This window comes from Pleurodeles waltl, chromosome 1_2 (assembly GCF_031143425.1).
Source record: "Pleurodeles waltl isolate 20211129_DDA chromosome 1_2, aPleWal1.hap1.20221129, whole genome shotgun sequence".
Taxonomy (NCBI): domain Eukaryota; kingdom Metazoa; phylum Chordata; class Amphibia; order Caudata; family Salamandridae; genus Pleurodeles; species Pleurodeles waltl.
Genome location: NC_090437.1, coordinates 19,592,553 through 19,613,314, shown reverse-complemented (window position 1 = coordinate 19,613,314; position 20,762 = coordinate 19,592,553). Strand labels below are relative to the sequence as shown.

Below are 20,762 nucleotides of genomic sequence, written 5' to 3'. Positions count from 1 at the left end.
GTAACAAAAGTGTGTTTGTGTGTAGTGGTTACCTTGCAACGTGACATCTTTCAGAGACAGACACCGGCAGTTGTGAGAGTGGGTTGTCAGCAACAGAAAATCATCAGAAGTTACAAAGGAAGTGACATTAGAAGCAACCTGCAATGGAAAAGGAGACAAAGTACGATAAAGTAATCCTCAAGCTTACCCTCATAACAATTAGTCTGAATGCTCTTTCACGCTACCAACATTGCGGGCAACTTGTACTGCATTAGCTGAAACAAAAACTGCTTCAAAAAGGACTTGAACACTATCATGGCACAAGCATGCATGCATGCATCATATGTGTTAACACATCACTTCACCACAACTGTGCAGTAAGGAGCCAGTCATACGTTTTGATAGACAATTTAGGTGGATGCCAAAAGACAACAGAGGGAAAGAATTTACAGACTAATAGAAGTGGAGTTGCCATACGGGTATTTTTTTTTTTTAAACTAATTTTATGTCATGGCTTTTTCCCATTCCCAACTAGTTCTGGGTGGATTACAGACCAAAGGAAAATAAAAAAGGGCTAATAAGGTGGACTTTGGAAGCTCAGGCCTCAGCTAACATTTTGCATAGAACTTCCTGGCCAAACCTGTTCTAGGTGGAAGACTTGAGAGTGTAATGTTGGCAAAATACATTGTTGTGAGGCACATTTATCTGACAGGTACAAAGTCATGGTAGTGCTCAGACAACAGGCGGAGGTTCAATCCCAAGCACAGTAGCTGATTTACTACATAATATACACAGCATTGGTACCCTTAGCAATCACAATATTGCTACAAAGGCCACAAACAATTGGTAAGTAGAACAAAGATCAAGGTCTCCATTAAAGTAGAAGAGCAAAGTCTGCCTAAAATTTCAAGTTGTGTGGGATCTGCTCAGCCAAGTAGGCATGTGAACTTGGAAAACTTGCTGATGGGATTCCCTGTACATTCTAAGCATAATTTTTGCAACACAGGTGGGGTAAGCCTTTACTAAGACCCTTTTCTGGTGACCTGCAGTGAATAACTGAGTTGCAAAAGATGGACACTTCATGAGGCACATGGTCAACATTATCACCAAGAAGAACCTCTTGACTGTATGTTCATGCAGCACACAGCCAATAGCTCAAAATGTTTGTACCTGTCTGGCTAGAATCAGACTGAGGTCCTATGATGCAGCATGGCACCCAAAAAGAAGAAACAAATGCACCTATCGATAGGCATCTCTTGCCCATTTGACTGGCTGTAAGTGAGGACTCCTAGTAGGTGTTATAAATAGTCCTCAGTGTCAACAGGTTTGCAGGACCCGAGAACCAACCGACTAAAAACAACATCAAGCTGAGGTCTTTCCACATGGCCCAAAGGCACTCTTACCATCTGGTGGTGAACTTCCTGGCAGCAGGCAGAATGCCCTTGTCTTCTATAGCAAAGAGAGGTGACCAAAGTCTAACTCCTGAGGAACAGTATTCAGATGTTTAGTGATTGTAGGGAGGGTATGTGCCACTCTTACTTCTTCCATGGACAGGAAACTTTACATCCGGGAGTGGTGAATGCTGTCTGGCTTAAGTTGCTACAGCAAGTTGTGAGAGGCAAACGAGAGGAAGTGAAATTGCAGCCAATAGGGTAAAAAAGCATCCTAAGCTATTTCTGATATGCTGAAAGACCCTCGGGAACCAGGAAATATGGGAATCCTTACAGGAATACCCTTCTGGGTGTTACCAAAGACTGCCCCTCAGGTACCTAACTCCCTTACCTATCCATGAGGCACAGTGGTTGCATATGAAAGGAAGATGGCAAAGGTGACTATCGCTGGAAAACCCAAGCCTAAAAATAGAGTTATGGACATGCTGCGGTTTCGCATTCTCTCATACGGGAACACCTGTTCTGGCAGCATGCTCTGTTGTTAATCCCTCGATATGGAAGGCCAGCAGTAAAATGCCAATTTAAACTGCGAACGCCAACAGAATGATGACACAGCTGGGAGAGGGGACTGTCAAAGACGGTCACATTCGACTATATGGTAAAAAGAATGCACCCGAACAGCTGGTCTGACAGGTCAGTGTGTGGGCTGTGTTACAGCTTTTTGTGGGCCAGTTTTAGGGTCTGATGGCCTTGGTTTAATTATACTTTTATTGATAATAAAAGAAGGATTTCCTGCAGAAAGCTCAAATCCATGCAGTCTTCCTTAACTTAAAAACACTTACAAAGCTTGCCTTTAGAAGTTCAAAACTTCCCGAATTAGCAAAGATTGGCCACTCTTTTAGCTATCATATTCACTTATGGAGAGCCTCTTATTTTTGGCGCCAGGGGTTATTTTCTGTCCCAGTCTGACCCTGATCACAGACCCTGTTTGTGAGGCCAGGGGCAGGCAGGGGCTACCGGGACTGAAGGTTGAGGTTGTTTGGCACTAACTTCCTGGGCCGCTTCCTGCAATGGTCAAGAAGAACTCCTTCAACACCTGACGTTCAGGGTAGTTTGGGGGAGCAGTCACAGGATTCTCGGTAGGCAGTGTGGGGGTGCTTGAGCTCAGCACGCAACAATCAACCAAAAGACACATCTTAATGACCAACCCAGTGCTGGCCTTTACAAGAAATAAAGTAGTTTAGTCAAACAGTTGCACTAAATACTACACAATTCAGTGATCACACAAGTCAGTGTTCTAGAGTGAAATACATGTGTAGGCATTATACCAGCCCACTCCCTCTCGGCTCCCTCCCAGGTGATTCCCCCAGCTCTCAGGTGAAATCATGAGTAGCATGAATCGAGCTTAGGTGTAGTTTGCATGTGCCACTTGTCATATATGTTCAGCTTTTGCTTGGCTTACACCTCCTCAGGATATGTGACACTTTAAACATCTTCTCTTGTTGTCTTGTAGAAGTGTGGCACTTGTTTATACCCAACAGTGGTTACGGTGAACTGGCAAATCCACTGAAGTGTGAGGGCCAGGCACGTTGTGACTTGCAATGACCCAAGCCCAGGTTAAGTTGCTTGCACTGGGGCCAGTGCAGGTGTGGGCCCAGCTGCAGCAGTTTTCTTCTGGTGCAAAGAAGCAATCTCACTTGTGCTGAACTGGTAAATCCTGACAGTCATGCAGCGACAGTTTATGAGGTTGTGATCCTGACTAGACTGAAAGTAGGGCCACACCTGGGTGGGCCAACAGTACTCATACAGTTGAGACCCCCCAGTTGGGCCTTCAGCAATCATGCAGTTCCTGTCTACATCTGGGCATTTGGCAGTTAAACGGTTGTAGCCCTTGTCTGGGCCTACAGCAATCAGACAATTGTAGCCCTCGTCCAGGTCAACAGCAATCACACTGCTGCAGCCCAATTCTGGACAGATGAGGTGCAAGGGGCATTAGATTTCACCAGGAACCTAGGTGTGAGCCCGGGGGAATGGGTATGAGGGTGAGGCCCACAGGCACCAGGTTCTTCCTTTGTTTCTTTTAAGTTGACTTTCAAGTATCTGCTCTTTCTCAACCCTCAACATACCACAGCCACCAGAGATGCACTGAGCTCTGATCCTCCCACACAGTCTCTCCTCCTGCAGGGCTAGACAGACTCCTTCCTTCTTTCAGCAGGCAGACAGATGCTTCAGGGCAGGACTACCGTTTCAAAATATAGCAGGCCAAGAGCCAGCCTCTCCTGCAAGGACAGGCAGAATCTTTTCCTGTAGCAGGAGGGAGACAGAAGCTTTAGGTCCATTCCATAGCTTCATCTGTAGAAGGTCAAGACTTTTCTGTAGACACAACCTTTGTGATGCTTCTTACGGTGGGCAGCACCAGGGCTTTCACCACACTGAAGAACCCACATATAAGGCAAAAAGAGATGGAAGATTTCTGCATCTGGATGTCATCAGCTTAACTAAAGAAGCGATGAAGGATAGTGAAAAGAGCAGACCTTACCTACATACGTCCTTAACTTTTAAAACTGAGTGCAGTCTCACCACTTGCCCCTACTGTCCACCAATAACAGTCCTTAGGAAGAATAATCAGCAGCTCTTGATTGTCAAAAGGTCTCACAGAATGTTTCCTTTTTAATGCCAATTCGCCCCTATTTTTCTCACTTAAGTGTATGAGTCTCTTCCTTTCACCTACAGGAATCTAGGCAATACACTCCCACTGTTTGGGTGCTTGTAACTTACCATCCATCATGTGCTAGGCCAGACGAGGGGCATCCAAAATGGATGCCACTATCTTCCATTATTCTGGATAACTTATACACTATGTAGGCTACTTCCCTCCTACCTCTTTCTCTCCCTCCTTCCCTGAGTATACACATAGGACCAAAACGTTGAACTTTATACATGGGTTCTACAGAACCTTAATCTGAGTGACACAGATAAAAAGGTTAGCTCACACTATTGTTTTCTCATCACCATACTCTGCTGACATCACCACTCTATGCACTATACTTAAGACAAAGACAGCAGTCCACTGTCAACAATGAATGCATGCTTGGTGCAAGATCTCTCTTAGTCAGGGAAAGGCTTAGGTATCTGTGCACACACTTAGATTAGTGTAATGCCAGGGCCAAAGTAAAGCACAGGATACCAGATATACAGGGGACAACTCTGTCTAACACACACTAAGTGTCCCTATTTTGAAATAAAAGAAGGCCCATTGTTGTACCATTCTATCATGTGGATTTTCACCAGTTGGAGCAAGTCTTTTAGAGCCAGAAGGACTGCCATCAGCCCAAGGTATTTATGAGGATGGAGAGACTATCGTATAAAGCACGGATCAGATCAGGAGTTCCCCAAAGTGAACTTCGCACCAATAAGTTCAAGAGTCATTCACAAATGCAAGCTGCGGAAAGGAAAGGTGCATCCCACCAGACAAATTGAGAATATGAGTGCACCATCACAATAGAAGGAGCAAGAATGCAAGGACTGCCATAGGATTTGATTGACAGTCTGGCAAATGGTCTCTGTGCTCTGCCAGATGAAGCCCAGAGTCACCTGGAACAATGGAGCTAACAGCCTACATGTGCAAGAACCAGTCCTTTATCTGGCTAATGGAGGTTACTAAATGGAGTCTGGCAGGCTAAACAGGGAAATGCCTTAAAGTGCACCAAGGAGGATTTGGGCTAGCTAGCAAGCACCAATATTGAAAGGGGTCAGAGTGAAAATCGACTCTGTTTCTGCTTTCCCGTACTGCAGGATAGGTATACAAATAAAGTGCCAGGCGATTCTACAGAATGCAATGTCAAAAGATCACAAACCCATTTATAAAGACCCCCTGACAGACATCCAAAATGACTCTTCCCCTTGCTTTTTGGACATAGTAATTTGGAGGGCAGCAGTCATGATGAAATTGGGCTGGGAGTGAGTATGGGATCTAGGAGGCAAGTATCATCAGTCTATTGTCTTGTTGCTGCACTAAATAATGCTTTACATTTCATATAAATGATGAATTGACAGGGTGTGTGGGACACAGAAAAGGGTTGGGTTATAAAAAGATTCAACACCCCCCCACAATACCAGAGTGGCCACCTTGTTTAGACACAGCTACCAGTGTCAGGTGCTTGACGCTCTGATGTTAAACCAGCCATAGGTTTCTTCTGGATATTCTATCTGGAGCTCACATAGCAGCCAGAAAACTGAGAAAAGAATGTTTGTCTTATTCAACCGGCCAGCACCAGTATGGGGCAACCCCTAAATTTAACACTAGTTGGGCATGGCTGCTATCACTGAAGTAAGGTCGTCTCTCCATGTATCTTCTGCTCTTCTGGCTCTCTTGAGGATTGCGTTGATGCACTTTGTTGATCACTTCGCAGTACTCTACGAAGACTTCAATTTTCCCTCAGTGTCCACTGCTCACCCTTCTCACACAGCTGACGACACTATTTTAACTCATGCTCCTTGTTTCCGTGTCAATACATAAATCACTTCAGGTCAGGTAGTTCATTCAATACTTTATCTGGGACATTCAGTTTCTGTTTTTCATTTTGCTATTGCAGAGTCCGCTGTGACATTCATACAGATCAAGAACTAGAGACTAGTTGACACAGTTGGGATTAACCATGGTCACTATGAGGACTTTCAGGCATCATTCCTTCTGCCTGACCAGATGTGTTGTGTCATATTCCAGTTTATAATCAGTGTTTTCAAGACTATTTTTAAGGTTGGATTCTCATCTGAACCCAGTTTGGATATTCAATTTTTTACTTAAAGTGGTATTATTTGGTAACTCCAGACTAGTTGGGAGTTATTGTTTGTTCCCTCTAAAGGATTGTACAGTTCTTGATTGTTTGTTGTTTCTGTAGGTGAATCCCATCTCTTTTCTCTGTATTAAGTGGATAGTATTTGAGGCATGCTCCCCATATACAGTGAACCTGTTACTTCAGACTAAGAAGACAATAAACTACGAGAGGCCGTTTAGACATACAGTTCTTTCTGATACAGGGGGTACTGGTATCCTTTTATTTGGGACATGTACCTCATAAATTGGTTTGTGGGTTTATGTATCCAAAATATACTCCTCACCAAATATTGATACCATGTACATGCATCTTTCTGGATCTATTTCCCACTGTTGTCATTCTGATACCTTCACCTTGCGTTTAGTACATGGACTCAGTTTCAGCGAAGTGTATGTAGTCAAATGGACTGGGGAGGGGGACATCACCTAGCCCTGAGGGCCCTGCTGAAGAGGAGAGCTTTTAACTACCTTAATAATGGCAATCATTTGTAATGTGAAATTTGGTTTGCATCTTGTTTCATCGACCATACAACCTAATCCTTGATTATTATTTGCATACAAATAATAATATATTAATAACTAAAAAAAATGCACTACGACCTGCACAAAACTGGGATATGTCTGTTGAGGGTGTGACTGCAAAAGAGACTACCTATAAGGAGGAGGTGGCCTCTAGTATCCAGTGCATATGTATAAAGAACACTGAGATCTAACATTCAAGCTTATGCTAAGAAGGAGAGACTGGTTGAAAGTGATAATGCATTAGTGGATTCAAACACCTACAACCAGGTGAGATGCTGGGCAGGACTGGACGGTGTACCAGAAGAGCATTTGTTTTCCAAATACTGTCAGCTCCTGGGCCCCCATCCTTAATCTTTAACCTCAATCCAACTGAAACAGGGTGTCTGGTACCAGTGAAGATGCTCATTCAACCTAGAGCTAACATCTTGCCAAGGAGTGCTTGCACCACTTTAGTAGATTAGGGAAGGGAATCGATATCTCAACATTAGATAAGATATGCAATTCATAATTAGCAGAAAGGTGGCCCCAGATGGTGGCAGATGGCAGAAACCTGTATCTTATTCCAAATGAGGAATACTAATGACTCCAATAAAATTACTGCACCTTTACACAACATTCTAGCCACATAGGTCTGGAGGAACCTCATACCAGTGACTACATAGAGAGTGAGCCATCATTCACAGGGTGACTGTTCCTCAAACACTAAATGAAGAGAGTTATGCGGATCAGCTCCTGCAAGTGGTCGATGATACATTTTATGTTTATTTGCCCAGCGGAAATGGATTTGCCCAGTTTGTGGGAACCTGGGGCTTAAGACAATGTAAAGTTGCACTTAGGATGCTGATGAGAGATACTTCTCCTGTTTTAATTTGTGCGGTTAGCAAGTTCCTTGCGGCTGCATGGTATATATATATATTTGTTTTATTTTTTTAATTACCTTTTAGTGACTGTTGTTCTTCAATTTCTCTATTTATTTATCTTTTTTCTATGTATATAAAATTTTGATTGTTGTGATTTTATGCTTTGATGGTTACATGTGACCGAATAAAGCTTGTGTATTTCAATACAATATGCATGATTTACCTGGAGGGTTGAAGCATAAGCTGAATGAAGGGGAAGATAAAAACATATAAAAGGTTTTGAGCGCAGGTCCAGCAATGAAAATTGTTGATCATGAGAAAAAACTGATTCAGATTCACACCACTTAGCAAAATAGGAGACAGAACAGGGTACCTTTACATGTACTGAAAGGAGACCAACAATCCCCTTTTGAAGCAATCCCCAACTGTACCACTTGTTTGTAAGATATCCCCAAAGTTCAGAACAGAAAAGAGACCGGGTGTAAGACCACAACCATATAAAACTTCAGATCAGGCACAAATTGATTTTCTACATTTCACAAACAAATTTCATACCTCCATGCCATTAATGAAAAAGCGAGATCGGTCAGTCAATCCAAAGATGGCTTCCTGCAAAGAAAAAGTAAAAGCTGCATCAGCAGGGTGCACCGATATAGTTAATTATGCTCATGGATAGATAATAGAAATTAGAAAATGAATGATTTCACACTCAGCTACCAATGGCAGGCCGCTTTCGTTGTGCTTCTCTATTGAAGACATACAGTAAACAATATTTTTATTGAACCTAGGAAAGCATAAGAGACCAATAATAACGCTTTCTGAAATGCAGACAAGTTTTGCAGGTTACTGAACTTGTTGCACAAAAAACGTCTAGAAAATATAACCACACGCAAACCTATTTATGTGTTTTAACATAAGCATCTTCTACACACTTCCGCTGCACTGGAAGTGTGTCAGATTTGATGGCATTACACAAATCAAGACCACTGCATGCAGATAGGCTATGAAATGTGACCAAAATAATCTATTTATGCCTGTAATCAGTGAATTTTGAAGATTCCGATGTAGATTAACAAGGTACTCATACTGGTGAGTATTTTAGTTCTATCTCAATTGCTATTTTCTTTTATGTAGAAAGGATATTCAAATTACTAGTAGAAAGGGGAAATTAGCATTTTTAAAGTAACAAAAAGCCTCTGGCAAACCATGCGAGCACTCACTACCCTATACCTGCTTCAGCTAGCACCACCAACTAGGGGACGGGCCTCAGTGAGAAAGCCACTTTAGCCAATGGGGCTTATAATGCAAGACAAATTTCACTGCGGAATGGAGAGGCATTTACCATGCAACCAAAATGCTCTGAGGAACGTTTGACCTCTGGTAAAGTACATCCTATCCCTTGGTTCTCTTATGTTAAATCTTCCTTTAACGAACTAGGCCCAAGTGACCACTTGAGTAATCCCTTATTAATTAGTAACAGGGGTAAGACTGCAGTAAAGGCTGCTTTCTGGAACAGTAAAAATAATGCTAACCATCACAACACCACCCCTGGGGGGCAGGTGAAATATTTGGAAAAATAGAAATGGCACTGGATAACCAAACTGACAGGGTCCTGCAGGTGACAATGAATACCTGAATCAGGCTGGAATGACTCAACATACCATGACACAACATACCAATTGTAGGCATCCCTGAGAAGACAGAGGCCCTTTTTACGACTTCGGCTGTCTTTTTGGAAAACCGCTGTGATGGCAACCGCCAAAAGACCGCCAGTAATGGCAGTAGAGTGACCGGCGTATTACGAGACACAAACTGAAGACCGCCCAAATACAGCCGCAAATCCTAAACCGCCAGGCCGACAGAGGGCGGGAGAGAAATAGTCCCACCACTGCCATGCCAACAATACCCCACCCTCGATATTACAACCCACAAATCAGCACGGCAGTCATTGCAAGGAGGTAAACCATTGGCGGTGCGAAAGCTACACTGCCAAAACATCACTCCCATTAGAACCGGACACCAAATTGGATAGTCTAACTACCCCACACCTGACACACACCATGCACTCCTGCTAACTGCACTATATAACACCCTCTAACACCCCCCAATCCTTTGCAACCACAACTACCAACAGAGAGACCGAGGTGCACACCAACGGAGGACACTACACGTCCAAACAATAGGCATCAACACACTTTCCAACCATCAAACACCACACAACTGCGCTACCAACACAATACACACATCGCCACTGAGCACATACACCAGACACCACCAGCACACAAAACCAAACCCACCAACCACCCTACACTGCAGCCTACACACACAACACCCTCCCCCTCTCCCACCCTCCCCCCAACACAACCACCATGTCCCGTCAGAAACACCCATGTTTCACTGATGACGAGTTGAGGGTCATGGTAGATGAAATCGTCAGTTATAGCAGAGGATCATTGACAGGGTCAACTCAGTGGGCACCCATCCACGCACAAGGGAGGACATCAGGAAGAGGTGGAATGACCTACGGGGGAAGGGGCGTACCATGGCATCCAGGCACCAGATTGCCATCCACAAGACTGGGGGTGGACCCCCATCTCCTCCCCCTAAGTTCACATTGTGGGAGTAGAAGGTCTTGGACATCATGCATCCTGGGGGCCTGACTGGAATCATCGGAGGACTTGACTTTGGTAAGTCAACAACACTCCCCAGCCACTATCCACTCATGCCCAGCATGCGTCCCCACTACCCATCACTGCCTAATCCACTCCACCGCACACTTCTGCCCCATCACCCCACACACCTCCCCTGCATGCCACACCACCCCACTGCCACTATTCCCACACAGTCCCTCCCTAATGCACAAATAACAATCACAATGCCAAGCACCACAACTCCCACAATGCATCACTCCCTACACAGAAAGAATGCACAGTCTCACCTAACAGTGAAACACCTGCACGGAAAACCATAGCACATGCCACACCAACTGGATGATCCGACTGCGTACCAACACATGGCAATGACAGCAATGCAATCCACAATCGCCAAACCTTAAATGCCACATTGAAACAATGCCACAACATGTCACATGCAAGAAATGTCTGCAGTGCTGCAGCTGTCATTGCCATCACTGAGAAGCAAGTCAAGCTACTCCAAGCATCAGATGATACAAGTACATCTCCACAATGTAACTCCCTCCCTTTCCATCCACAGGTGCCACTGCCACCCTGCCAGAAACAGACATGCCTCCCCAAGATGAAGGCCCCGGTGGATGTCTGGATATTGACAACTTGCCTGGGCCATTTGGGACAACTGGTCAGTCCAAAACCACAAGCCCCACCCTGGACACATCGGAGTCCCCCTCCCATGTGGCTACCTCAGCACAGCCAACCCTACATCCCCACATCTGTGTCCGAAGGACAAGTCAATCAAGAGTGTGCCCCACAGTACACAGACCAGAGTCAAGGCCGCTCCCCCAAGACAATGAAGGTCCTGGTCTAACTGGGAGTGGGCACACTGTGCCAGGGGCACAGCAGGCCCGAGGCAGTGGGAGGGCACCTGTGGCCCAGAGGATGGAGCACCCACAAGAAACAACTGGCCAGGAGGCCATTTCCAAAGTCCTGGGAGCATACCACCAGGCCCAGGACACTATGGGCAAGATCTTTGCAACCATCCATGAGAACCAGGAACTGAAGAGGGAATGCCACCATGGCCTCCTTTGCAGGGGTACTGAAGGAACAAGACCACCATCCTGTGTGAGTCATCCACCCACCAGCAGGCCCCTTCCACTAGCCACATTCCAACTGAGCACTCCACTTCTGCTGCAGCCAGTGGAATGGAGACTCTGCCAGAAGACCCGCAGACCAACAGCACCCCTCCCCCTGTAGCTGAGCAAACCACACACAAGCGAGGTCGTCCATCCAGACATCCTGCAGGACCTAATGCCAAGACAAAGACCACTGCCAGGAAGTGAGGCTCTCCTGAACATTCTCCCTCGTCTGCCATTGACACACCCTGTTGACTGTCCACTGTCATGCCTCCATTTTCCCATTTCCCCTTGGATACTGGACATGGATTACCTACAGCTGGGAGAACTACTCTGATGGTTACACCCACCATGACACCACTCATCACACATTTCACTTGCAAGCAACATTAAACACCTTTGAGCACAGCTACTGCCTAGGTGCCTTTATTGTAAAGAGTAAGATATACATTTGTATGCCATGTCATTACAGTCAAACCATTGTCCTGCAAATGTCTGTGGGATAGACAGAAGGGGAAGCAATATGCAGCAAGGTTGATGGTAGAGCAGAAATAATCTGGATGCATGTGTCAAGGGAGCCAACAGGAAAGACAGGAACCAGAGGTGCATCACATGAATGCCCGGCAAATAGACCAAGACAGGGGAAAACTATCATGATAGGAGACACTGTAGGCCACTCAACACACATGCTGAACAATGTCTCCATCCCTAGTGTGAGTTAGCATCTAGAGGAACATAATCTTCTACATAATACCCAAACGGGATTCAGACCGCTCCACAGCACTGAAACAGCCTTGTTGGCTGTCACTGAAGACACTAGACAACGGATGGATGCTGGCGGATATGCGGCAATCATTTTATTAGATCTATGCGCCGCTTTTGACACAGTAGATCATAAAGTTCGTCTTTGAAGAGCCTCTCAAATGGGAATTGAAAGTACCCGCCTCAATTGGCTTTCCTCATATATGAGTCAAAGAACTTTTCAAATCCTGGATCAATCCTATTATTCTGATACCTTCCCGCTGACCTGTGGGGTTGCACAGGGTTCTTTAATGAGCCCTATGCTCTTCAATATTTATATGCCCCCCCTGGCAAAGACTGTGGAACCCCATGGATTGTCTCTAGTATCTTATGCCGATGACACTCAATTGTTTTTTTCTTTTTCTACTGGGACCGGCTCAGATTTTGCCACTCTCTCTTCAGGCCTATCTGATGTCGCTAAATGTATGGCGAACAGCAAACTCAAGTTAAATGAGGTAAAAATGCAAATTATGTTGGTAGGAACTTTTTCATATTTGAAACCCCCTGCCTTAGTCTCAGCTGGACTAAATGACCTTCCCTTGCCCAAAGATAATATAAAGAGTCTAGATTTTTGGCTGGACTCTCGCCTCACAATGGAATGCCACTCGAAGAAACTGGCGGCTACTTGCTTTTACTTACTGAGGACCTGTAGGAAGATTTTCACATTTGTTCCTTTTGTGGCTAAAAGGCTCATTGTCCAGGCTCTGATACTGTCTTGCCTAGACTATGGGAATGTTTTGTTCTTCCTATGTGCTAAAGAGACTACAGGTGGTGCAGAATGCTGCTGCCCGCCTTCTAACGGGTACCCCGAGACACCACTCGGCTAAATCTGCTCTGTGTTCCCTTCACTGGCTCCCTGTTGAACAGCGCATTAACTTTAAAGCCGCCTGCTACGTGCACGCCACAATAGGGGTCCGGCCTTTCGCAGGCATATTATAACTCCTTACAACCCCGAGAGATCACTCAGATCTTCCTCCGCTTCTTTGATCAACACACTTCGGTTTAATAAAGTAAGATGGGGAGGCAGGTTGTATACCTTCAAGGCGGGTCACCTATGGAATTCGTTACCACTGGAGCTTCGATCAGAAAACTTAGAATGAAAATGTCACTTACCCAGTGTACATCTGTTCGTGGCATCAGTCGCAGTAGATTCGCATGTTCTGCAATAGCTCGCCATCTGGTGTTGGGCCGGAGTGTTACAAGTTGTTTTTCTTCGAAGAAGTCTTTCGAGTCACGGGACCGAGTGACTCCTCCTTTTGTCTCCATTGCGCATGGGCGTCGACTCCATCCTCGATTGTTTTTCCCCGCAGAGGGTGAGGTAGGAGTTGAATTGTAGTAATAGTGCCCATGCAATGGAGTGACTAAGTATGCACTTATTTAAGGTTGAGATGATACATATATAAATAATTGAAGGTAACTTCCAAACTGCTACAGGCTCCCGGGGAGGCGGGTGGGCACATGCGAATCTACTGCGACTGATGCCACGAACAGATGTACACTGGGTAAGTGACATTTTCAGTTCGATGGCATCTGTCGCTGTAGATACGCATGTTCTGCAATAGACTAGTAAGCAGTTATTTCCCCAAAAGCGGTGGATCAGCCTGTAGGAGTGGAAGTAGTCTGAAATAATGTCCTTAATACAGCTTGACCTACTGTGGCTTGTTGTGCGGATAACACGTCTACACAGTAGTGCTTGGTGAATGTGTGAGGCGTAGACCATGTGGCTGCCTTACATATTTCTTGCATTGGGATGTTTCCTAGAAAGGCCATGGTAGCACCTTTCTTTCTGGTTGAGTGTGCCCTTGGTGTAATGGGCAGCTGTTGTTTAGCTTTAAGGTAGCAGATTTGGATGCATTTAACTATCCATCTGGCTATACCTTGTTTTGAAATTGGGTTTCCTGCATGAGGTTTTTGAAATGCAATAAAGAGTTGTTTAGTCTTTCTGATGTTCTTTGTTCTGTCAATGTAATACATTAATGCTCTTTTGACATCTAATGTATGTAGTGCCCTTTCAGCTACGGTATCTGGCTGTGGAAAGAACACCGGAAGTTCCACTGTTTGATTTAGATGGAACGGTGAAATAACCTTTGGCAAAAATTTAGGATTGGTCCTTAGGACGACTTTATTTTTGTGTAGTTGTATAAAAGGTTCCTGTATAGTAAACGCCTGAATCTCGCTTACTCTTCTCAGGGAAGTAATGGCGATGAGAAATGCCACCTTCCAGGTTAGGAACTGTATGTCGCAGGAGTGCATGGGTTCAAAAGGTGGACCCATAAGTCTAGTTAGGACAACATTTAGGTTCCATGAAGGAACAGGTAGTGTTCTTGGTGGTATAATTCTCCTAAGGCCCTCCATGAATGCTTTAATGACTGGTATTTTATATAGGGAAGTTGAATAGGTAGTCTGCAGGTATGCAGATATTGCTGCAAGGTGAATCTTAATGGAAGAGAAAGCTAGGTTAGATTTTTGTAAGTGAAGCAAGTAACCCACTACATGTTCTGGAGTTGTGTGTAATGGTTGTATTTGATTAATATGGCAGTAGCAAACAAACCTCTTCCATTTACTTGCATAGCAGTGCCTGGTGGATGGCCTTCTTGCTTGTTTTATGACTTCCATACATTCTTGGGTAAGTTGTAAGTGCCCGAATTCTAGGATTTCAGGAGCCAGATTGCTAGATTCAGCGATGCTGGATCTGGGTGTCTGATCTTTTGTTTGTGCTGTGTCAACAGATCTGGCCTGTTGGGCAATTTGACGCAGGGTACCACTGATAGGTCTAGCAGCGTTGTGTACCAGGGTTGCCTTGCCCAAGTTGGTGCTATCAATATGAGTTTGAGTTTGCTTTGACTGAGTTTGTTTACCAGGTAAGGAAGGAGAGGGAGAGGAGGAAAAGCGTAAGCAAATATCCCTGACCAGTTCATCCATAGGGCATTGCCTTGGGATTGTTTGTGTGGGTATCTGGATGCGAAGTTTTGGCATTTTGCGTTCTCCCTTGTCGCAAACAAGTCTATCTGAGGTGTTCCCCAGAGTTTGAAATAAGTGTTCAGTATTTGGGGGTGAATTTCCCATTCGTGGACCTGTTGGTGATCTCGAGAGAGATTGTCTGCGAGTTGATTTTGTATCCCTGGTATAAACTGTGCAATTAGGCGAATTTGGTTGTGAATTGCCCAATGCCAAATTTTTTGTGCTAACATGCTTAACTGCGTGGAGTGCGTCCCTCCCTGCTTGTTTAGATAATACATTGTTGTCATGTTGTCTGTTTTGACGAGAATGTATTTGTGAACTATTATTGGTTGGAAAGCTTTTAGTGCTTGAAAAACTGCAAGAAGTTCTAGGTGATTGATATGCAGTTTTGTTTGATGTACGTTCCATTGTCCTTGTATGCTGTGTTGATCGAGGTGTGCTCCCCACCCTGTCATGGAAGCATCTGTTGTTATTACGTATTGTGGCACTGGGTCTTGAAAAGGCCGCCCCTTGTTTAAATTTATGTTGTTCCACCACAGAAGCGAGAGGTAAGTTTGGCGGTCTATTAACACCAGATCTAGAAGGTGACCCTGTGCTTGAGACCACTGTGATGCTAGGCATTGTTGTAAGGGCCTCATGTGCAGTCTTGCGTTTGGGACAATGGCTATGCATGATGACATCATGCCTAGGAGTTGTAATACCATCTTTGCTTGTATGTTTTGTGTTGGATACATGCGTTGTATGATGGTGTTGAAATTTTGAATTCTTTGTGGACTTGGAGTGGCTACTCCTTTTGATGTGTCTATTATGGCTCCCAGGTATTGTTGTACCTTGCGTGGCCGAATCTTGGATTTTGTGAAATTGACGGTGAACCCTAGTTTGAAGAGGGTTTGTATGATATGATTTGTGTGATTTGAGCACTCTATTAACGAATGGGCCTTGATTAGCCAGTCGTCTAGATATGGGAACACATGTATTTGCTGCCTTCTGATGTGTGCAGCGACTACCGCTAGACATTTGGTAAAGACTCTTGGTGCGGTTGTTAATCCGAAAGGCAGTACCTTGAATTGGTAATGTATTCCTTTGAATACAAACCTTAGGTATTTCCTGTGCGATGGGTGAATTGGTATATGGAGATAAGCATCCTTGAGGTCTAAAGTTGCCATGTAGTCGTGCAGCTTTAGCAATGGCAATACTTCTTGTAGTGTGACCATGTGGAAGTGGTCTGATTTGATGAAAGTGTTGACTACTCTGAGGTCTAGGATTGGTCTCAGTGTTTTGTCCTTCTTTGGTATCAGAAAGTACAGTGAGTAAACTCCTGTATTTATTTGTGTGTTTGGCACTAATTCGATTGCATTCTTTTGCAATAGTGCCTGCACTTCTATCTCTAGGAGATTGGAATGGTGTGTTGTTAAATTTTGTGCTTTTGGTGGTATGTTTGGAGGGAACTGTAGAAATTCTATGCAGTAACCATGTTGGATAACTGCTAGAACCCAAGTGTCTGTAGTGATTTTCTCCCATGCTCTGTAATAATGACCTATTCGTCCCCCCACTGGTGTTGTGTGGAGGGGGTGAGTGACATGTGAGTCACTGTTTAGTAGTAGGGGTTTTGGGGCTTTGGAATCTTCCTCTATTTCTAGGGAATTGCCCTCCTCTATATTGTCCCCGAAAACCTCCTCTATACTGTCCTTGGTAACTGGACGGTGTGGCTTGTGAGGTGCTGGCTTGTGTGCTTTGACCCCGAAACCCCCCTCGAAAGGGCGTTTTACGGAATGAGCTGTAATTCCCTCTGCTCTGCGGGGAGTAGAGTGCGCCCATGGCTTTGGCAGTGTCCGTATCTTTTTTGAGTTTCTCAATCGCTGTGTCCACTTCTGGACCGAACAGTTCTTTTTCATTAAAAGGCATATTGAGAACTGCTTGTTGAATCTCTGGTTTAAATCCAGACGTTCGGAGCCATGCATGCCTTCTGATAGTTACAGATGTATTAATTGTCCGTGCAGCTGTATCTGCAGCGTCCATGGAGGAGCGGATCTGGTTGTTGGAGATGGCCTGTCCCTCCTCAACCACTTGTTTTGCCCTATTTTGGAAGTCTTTGGGCAGATGTTCAATGAGATGTTGCATCTCGTCCCAGTGGGCTCTGTCATAGCGCGCAAGTAGTGCCTGGGAGTTCGCGATGCGCCACTGGTTTGCAGCTTGTGCTGCGACTCTTTTACCAGCTGCATCAAACTTGCGGCTTTCTTTATCTGGGGGTGGTGCATCTCCAGATGTGTGAGAGTTGGCCCTTTTCCTAGCTGCTCCTACAACAACAGAGTCTGGTGGCAGCTGTGTTGTGATGAAAGCCGGGTCTGTAGGAGGCGGCTTATACTTTTTTTCCACCCTTGGTGTGATTGCCCTACTTTTGACCGGGTCCTTAAATATGTCTTTTGCGTGCCGGAGCATACCAGGGAGCATAGGCAGGCTTTGGTAGGAGCTGTGGGTGGAGGAGAGTGTGTTGAACAGGAAATCATCCTCGACCTGTTCTGAGTGGAGGCTTACGTTGTGAAATTGTGCTGCTCTAGCCACCACCTGAGAGTACGCGGTGCTGTCTTCTGGTGGAGATGGTTTTGTAGGGTATGCCTCTGGGCTGTTATCTGACACTGGGGCGTCGTATAGGTCCCATGCGTCCTGGTCTTGGTCACCCTGGCTCATGGTGGTGTGAGCTGGGGAGTGTGATGGCGTTTGTGCTGGTGAAACGTTAATCACGGGCGGAGGAGAGGGTGGTGGTGTAACTCTTTTCACCACTTTTGGTTGTGGTGCTTGTTCCGTCTGGAACTCCAACCTTCTCTTTCTCCTAATGGGGGGAAGGGTGCTTATTTTTCCTGTCCCCTGCTGAATGAAGATACGCTTTTGCGTATGGTCCGCATCAGTTGCTTGTAGCTCTTCCTCAAACCTATGCTTCTGCATTTGGGAGGTTAGCGAGTGCTCTTCTGTATAAGAGCCTGAAGCTGGGTCGCTTGCAGTTTGTTTCGGCGTCGAAACTGTGTCTGCGTGTTTTTTCGGCTCCGAGGTGACTTTTTTCCTTTTCGGGGCCGAAACCTCTCGGCGTCGATCTGTTTCGGTGCCGCTGTCTCGGCGTCGAGCCGTGTCCACACCGGCATCTCGGTGTCGAGGCTTGTCTCCAGCACTTTCTCGGTCCCGAGAAGGCTGCGTGCCGGTGTCTCGACCGGAGTCGGACGATCTCGGCACTGTTTGGGCCTTTTTCGGTGCCGACGGTCGGTCACCGATTTTATGGGTTGAGCCATGGCCTGGTGGCAGTGGCGTCCCCTGGGCCTTGTAAATGTTTCTTTGTGTGGTTTTCAACGTCTTACTCACGGTTTGTGTATCGTCGAATCCTTCGGAGTCTGAGTCTTGGATCGAGAAGGTACCTTCCTCTTCCTGTTCCTCGAACTCCCGTCGGGCTGTCGGTGCGGACGCCATTTGAAGTCTTCTGGCTCGACGGTCTCGGAGTGTTTTTCGGGACCGGAACGCACGACAGGCCTCGCAGGTGTCTTCGCTGTGCTCAGGTGACAGGCACAGGTTGCAGACCAAGTGTTGGTCTGTGTAGGGGTATTTATTGTGGCATTTGGGGCAGAAACGGAACGGGGTCCGTTCCATCGGCGTTCTTCAGCACGCGGTCGGGCCGACCAGGCCCCGACGGAGGATCGAAAAATTACCCCGAAGGGCACCGGAGCTCTTCGATCTTCGATGCGGTGTTGAATGTAAGTATGCCGATCCCGAACGCAACAATACCGACGAAAATCTTCCGAAATTAACTATTTTTTCTGTTCCGAAACTCGGAGCGACAGGAACACGTCCGAACCCGATGGCGGAAAAAAAACAATCGAGGATGGAGTCGACGCCCATGCGCAATGGAGACAAAAGGAGGAGTCACTCGGTCCCGTGACTCGAAAGACTTCTTCGAAGAAAAACAACTTGTAACACTCCGGCCCAACACCAGATGGCGAGCTATTGCAGAACATGCGTATCTACAGCGACAGATGCCATCGAACCTTCAGTTTCATAAAAAGCTCATGACCTTTCTTTTTCCTTTATAGCCTGTCAGCTTTATCTGTTCAATGGTCCTGCGTTAGCACTGGAAGGCCTCTGGGTAGCCATGCGCTCTACAAACATCTAATAATAATAATAATGTGGAATCACAAACCATTGTCATCAGTATCAGTCTACCACTGTAAGCGAGGTAATTAGTGTGTCCTCAATTAGCTGCCCTTTACCGTATGTGTAGATAGGTACAATTAGGCCAGATGTCACTGTGCCATTTTTCAATGAATTAGTGGGCATGCTAACAACCCATGCAGGATTCTGTTGAGTAAGGTGTACAGGAAATGTCTCCACACATGACCATGGGAATGTGCCAGGTATTGGGCAAGTGTGACTAGGTTGTCCCTCATCAAGTACGTGAGTGCTACTGTTCCACCATTAGCAGTTACCATCAGCATGGCTGTAGTGTCCCCCCATGGTGTCCTACTGTCGTGGCAAGTATAGGAAAAGGCATGCCCTGCCATGGCATAGCTGCAGATAATGATGTATTTACTTTGTGTAATTGTAGGGCTGTTATTGACCCATTGAACCCTGCCTTTCTCTGCTACCCTCCGTTCCTACCTGTGTTTGTGTGCACCAGCATCATCAGGAGAAAGAGAAGGGCCAGCGGCGAGTGGGGAAGCTGCAGCCCATGGGACCCAGAAGGCTGATACCAGCGGAGCAGAGGGGACAGGTGGGACGGAAAGTGAGGGGAGTGCCACAGGGGAGACAGGATCGACGACTACATCTTAGGATTCCTTCTCCGATGGATGCTCCCTGGCAGTAGCGGACCCAGCTGGGACCATCCCAGCACCACCCTTGCACGCCACCCCCCTTACCAGCACCGCCCTCCATGTAGCTCCCCACCCCGTTGTCCGTGCCCGCTCACCCAGGAAGATGGACATCTCCTTCTCCGCAGGCACCTCTGCCTCTGCCTCAGTCAGCCCTGATGCCCTCAATGAGGAGGCTATTGATCTCTTGAGGTCTATCTCTGTGGGGCAGTCAACCATCGTGAATGCCATCCAGGGACTGGCATCACAGATGCAGCAGTCCAATGCCTACCTGGAAGGCATTCATTGTGCCCTGTCTGTCCTTCAGATATCGTTTCAGGCTCTGGCCTCCACACTGACGGTAGGTAGTGTTCCTTCTTCCGCCCCCCCCCCCATCCAACTACCTGTTCCCAATCCCACATCCCTCTCCCATCCAAGGCACACCTTCACACCAACATGCATCCACATCAACAGATCCAGTTGGTAAGGACAAACACAGGCGCCACAGAAGACACCACAGCCATGCACACACACAACATTCAGATGCAGACCCAACATCCACTCCGCACACGGACTCCCCCACCACCTCTCCCATCACAGGCACTACACCACTCACACCTGCAGTCACCACCTCATCATTACCAGATCCTGCCACAAGTGAACTTATTTTCACTGTCACTACAATAGCAGACCCCCTTGCATGCACCCCATACACCACATGCGGACTCAGCACAACTGTCAACACCCCACATGCAGCACAACTACCCTACCTGCAGACACCACCTCAACATACATTCACACATCCCCCCCTGCCATCTC

General features: G+C 46.2%; 1 protein-coding gene across 1 annotated transcript in view; it reads right to left on the bottom strand.

Moving 5' to 3' along the window:
• Positions 1-20,762, bottom strand: part of ELP1 (elongator acetyltransferase complex subunit 1) — an 886,544-nt gene that overhangs the window by 635,078 nt on the left and 230,704 nt on the right. The window contains exons 17-18 of the mRNA XM_069235684.1: positions 8,145-8,198; positions 33-138 (exon numbers count right to left, since the gene is read on the bottom strand). Coding sequence (XP_069091785.1) covers positions 33-138; positions 8,145-8,198 — 160 coding nt within the window. The remainder of the gene's footprint in view (positions 1-32; positions 139-8,144; positions 8,199-20,762) is intronic.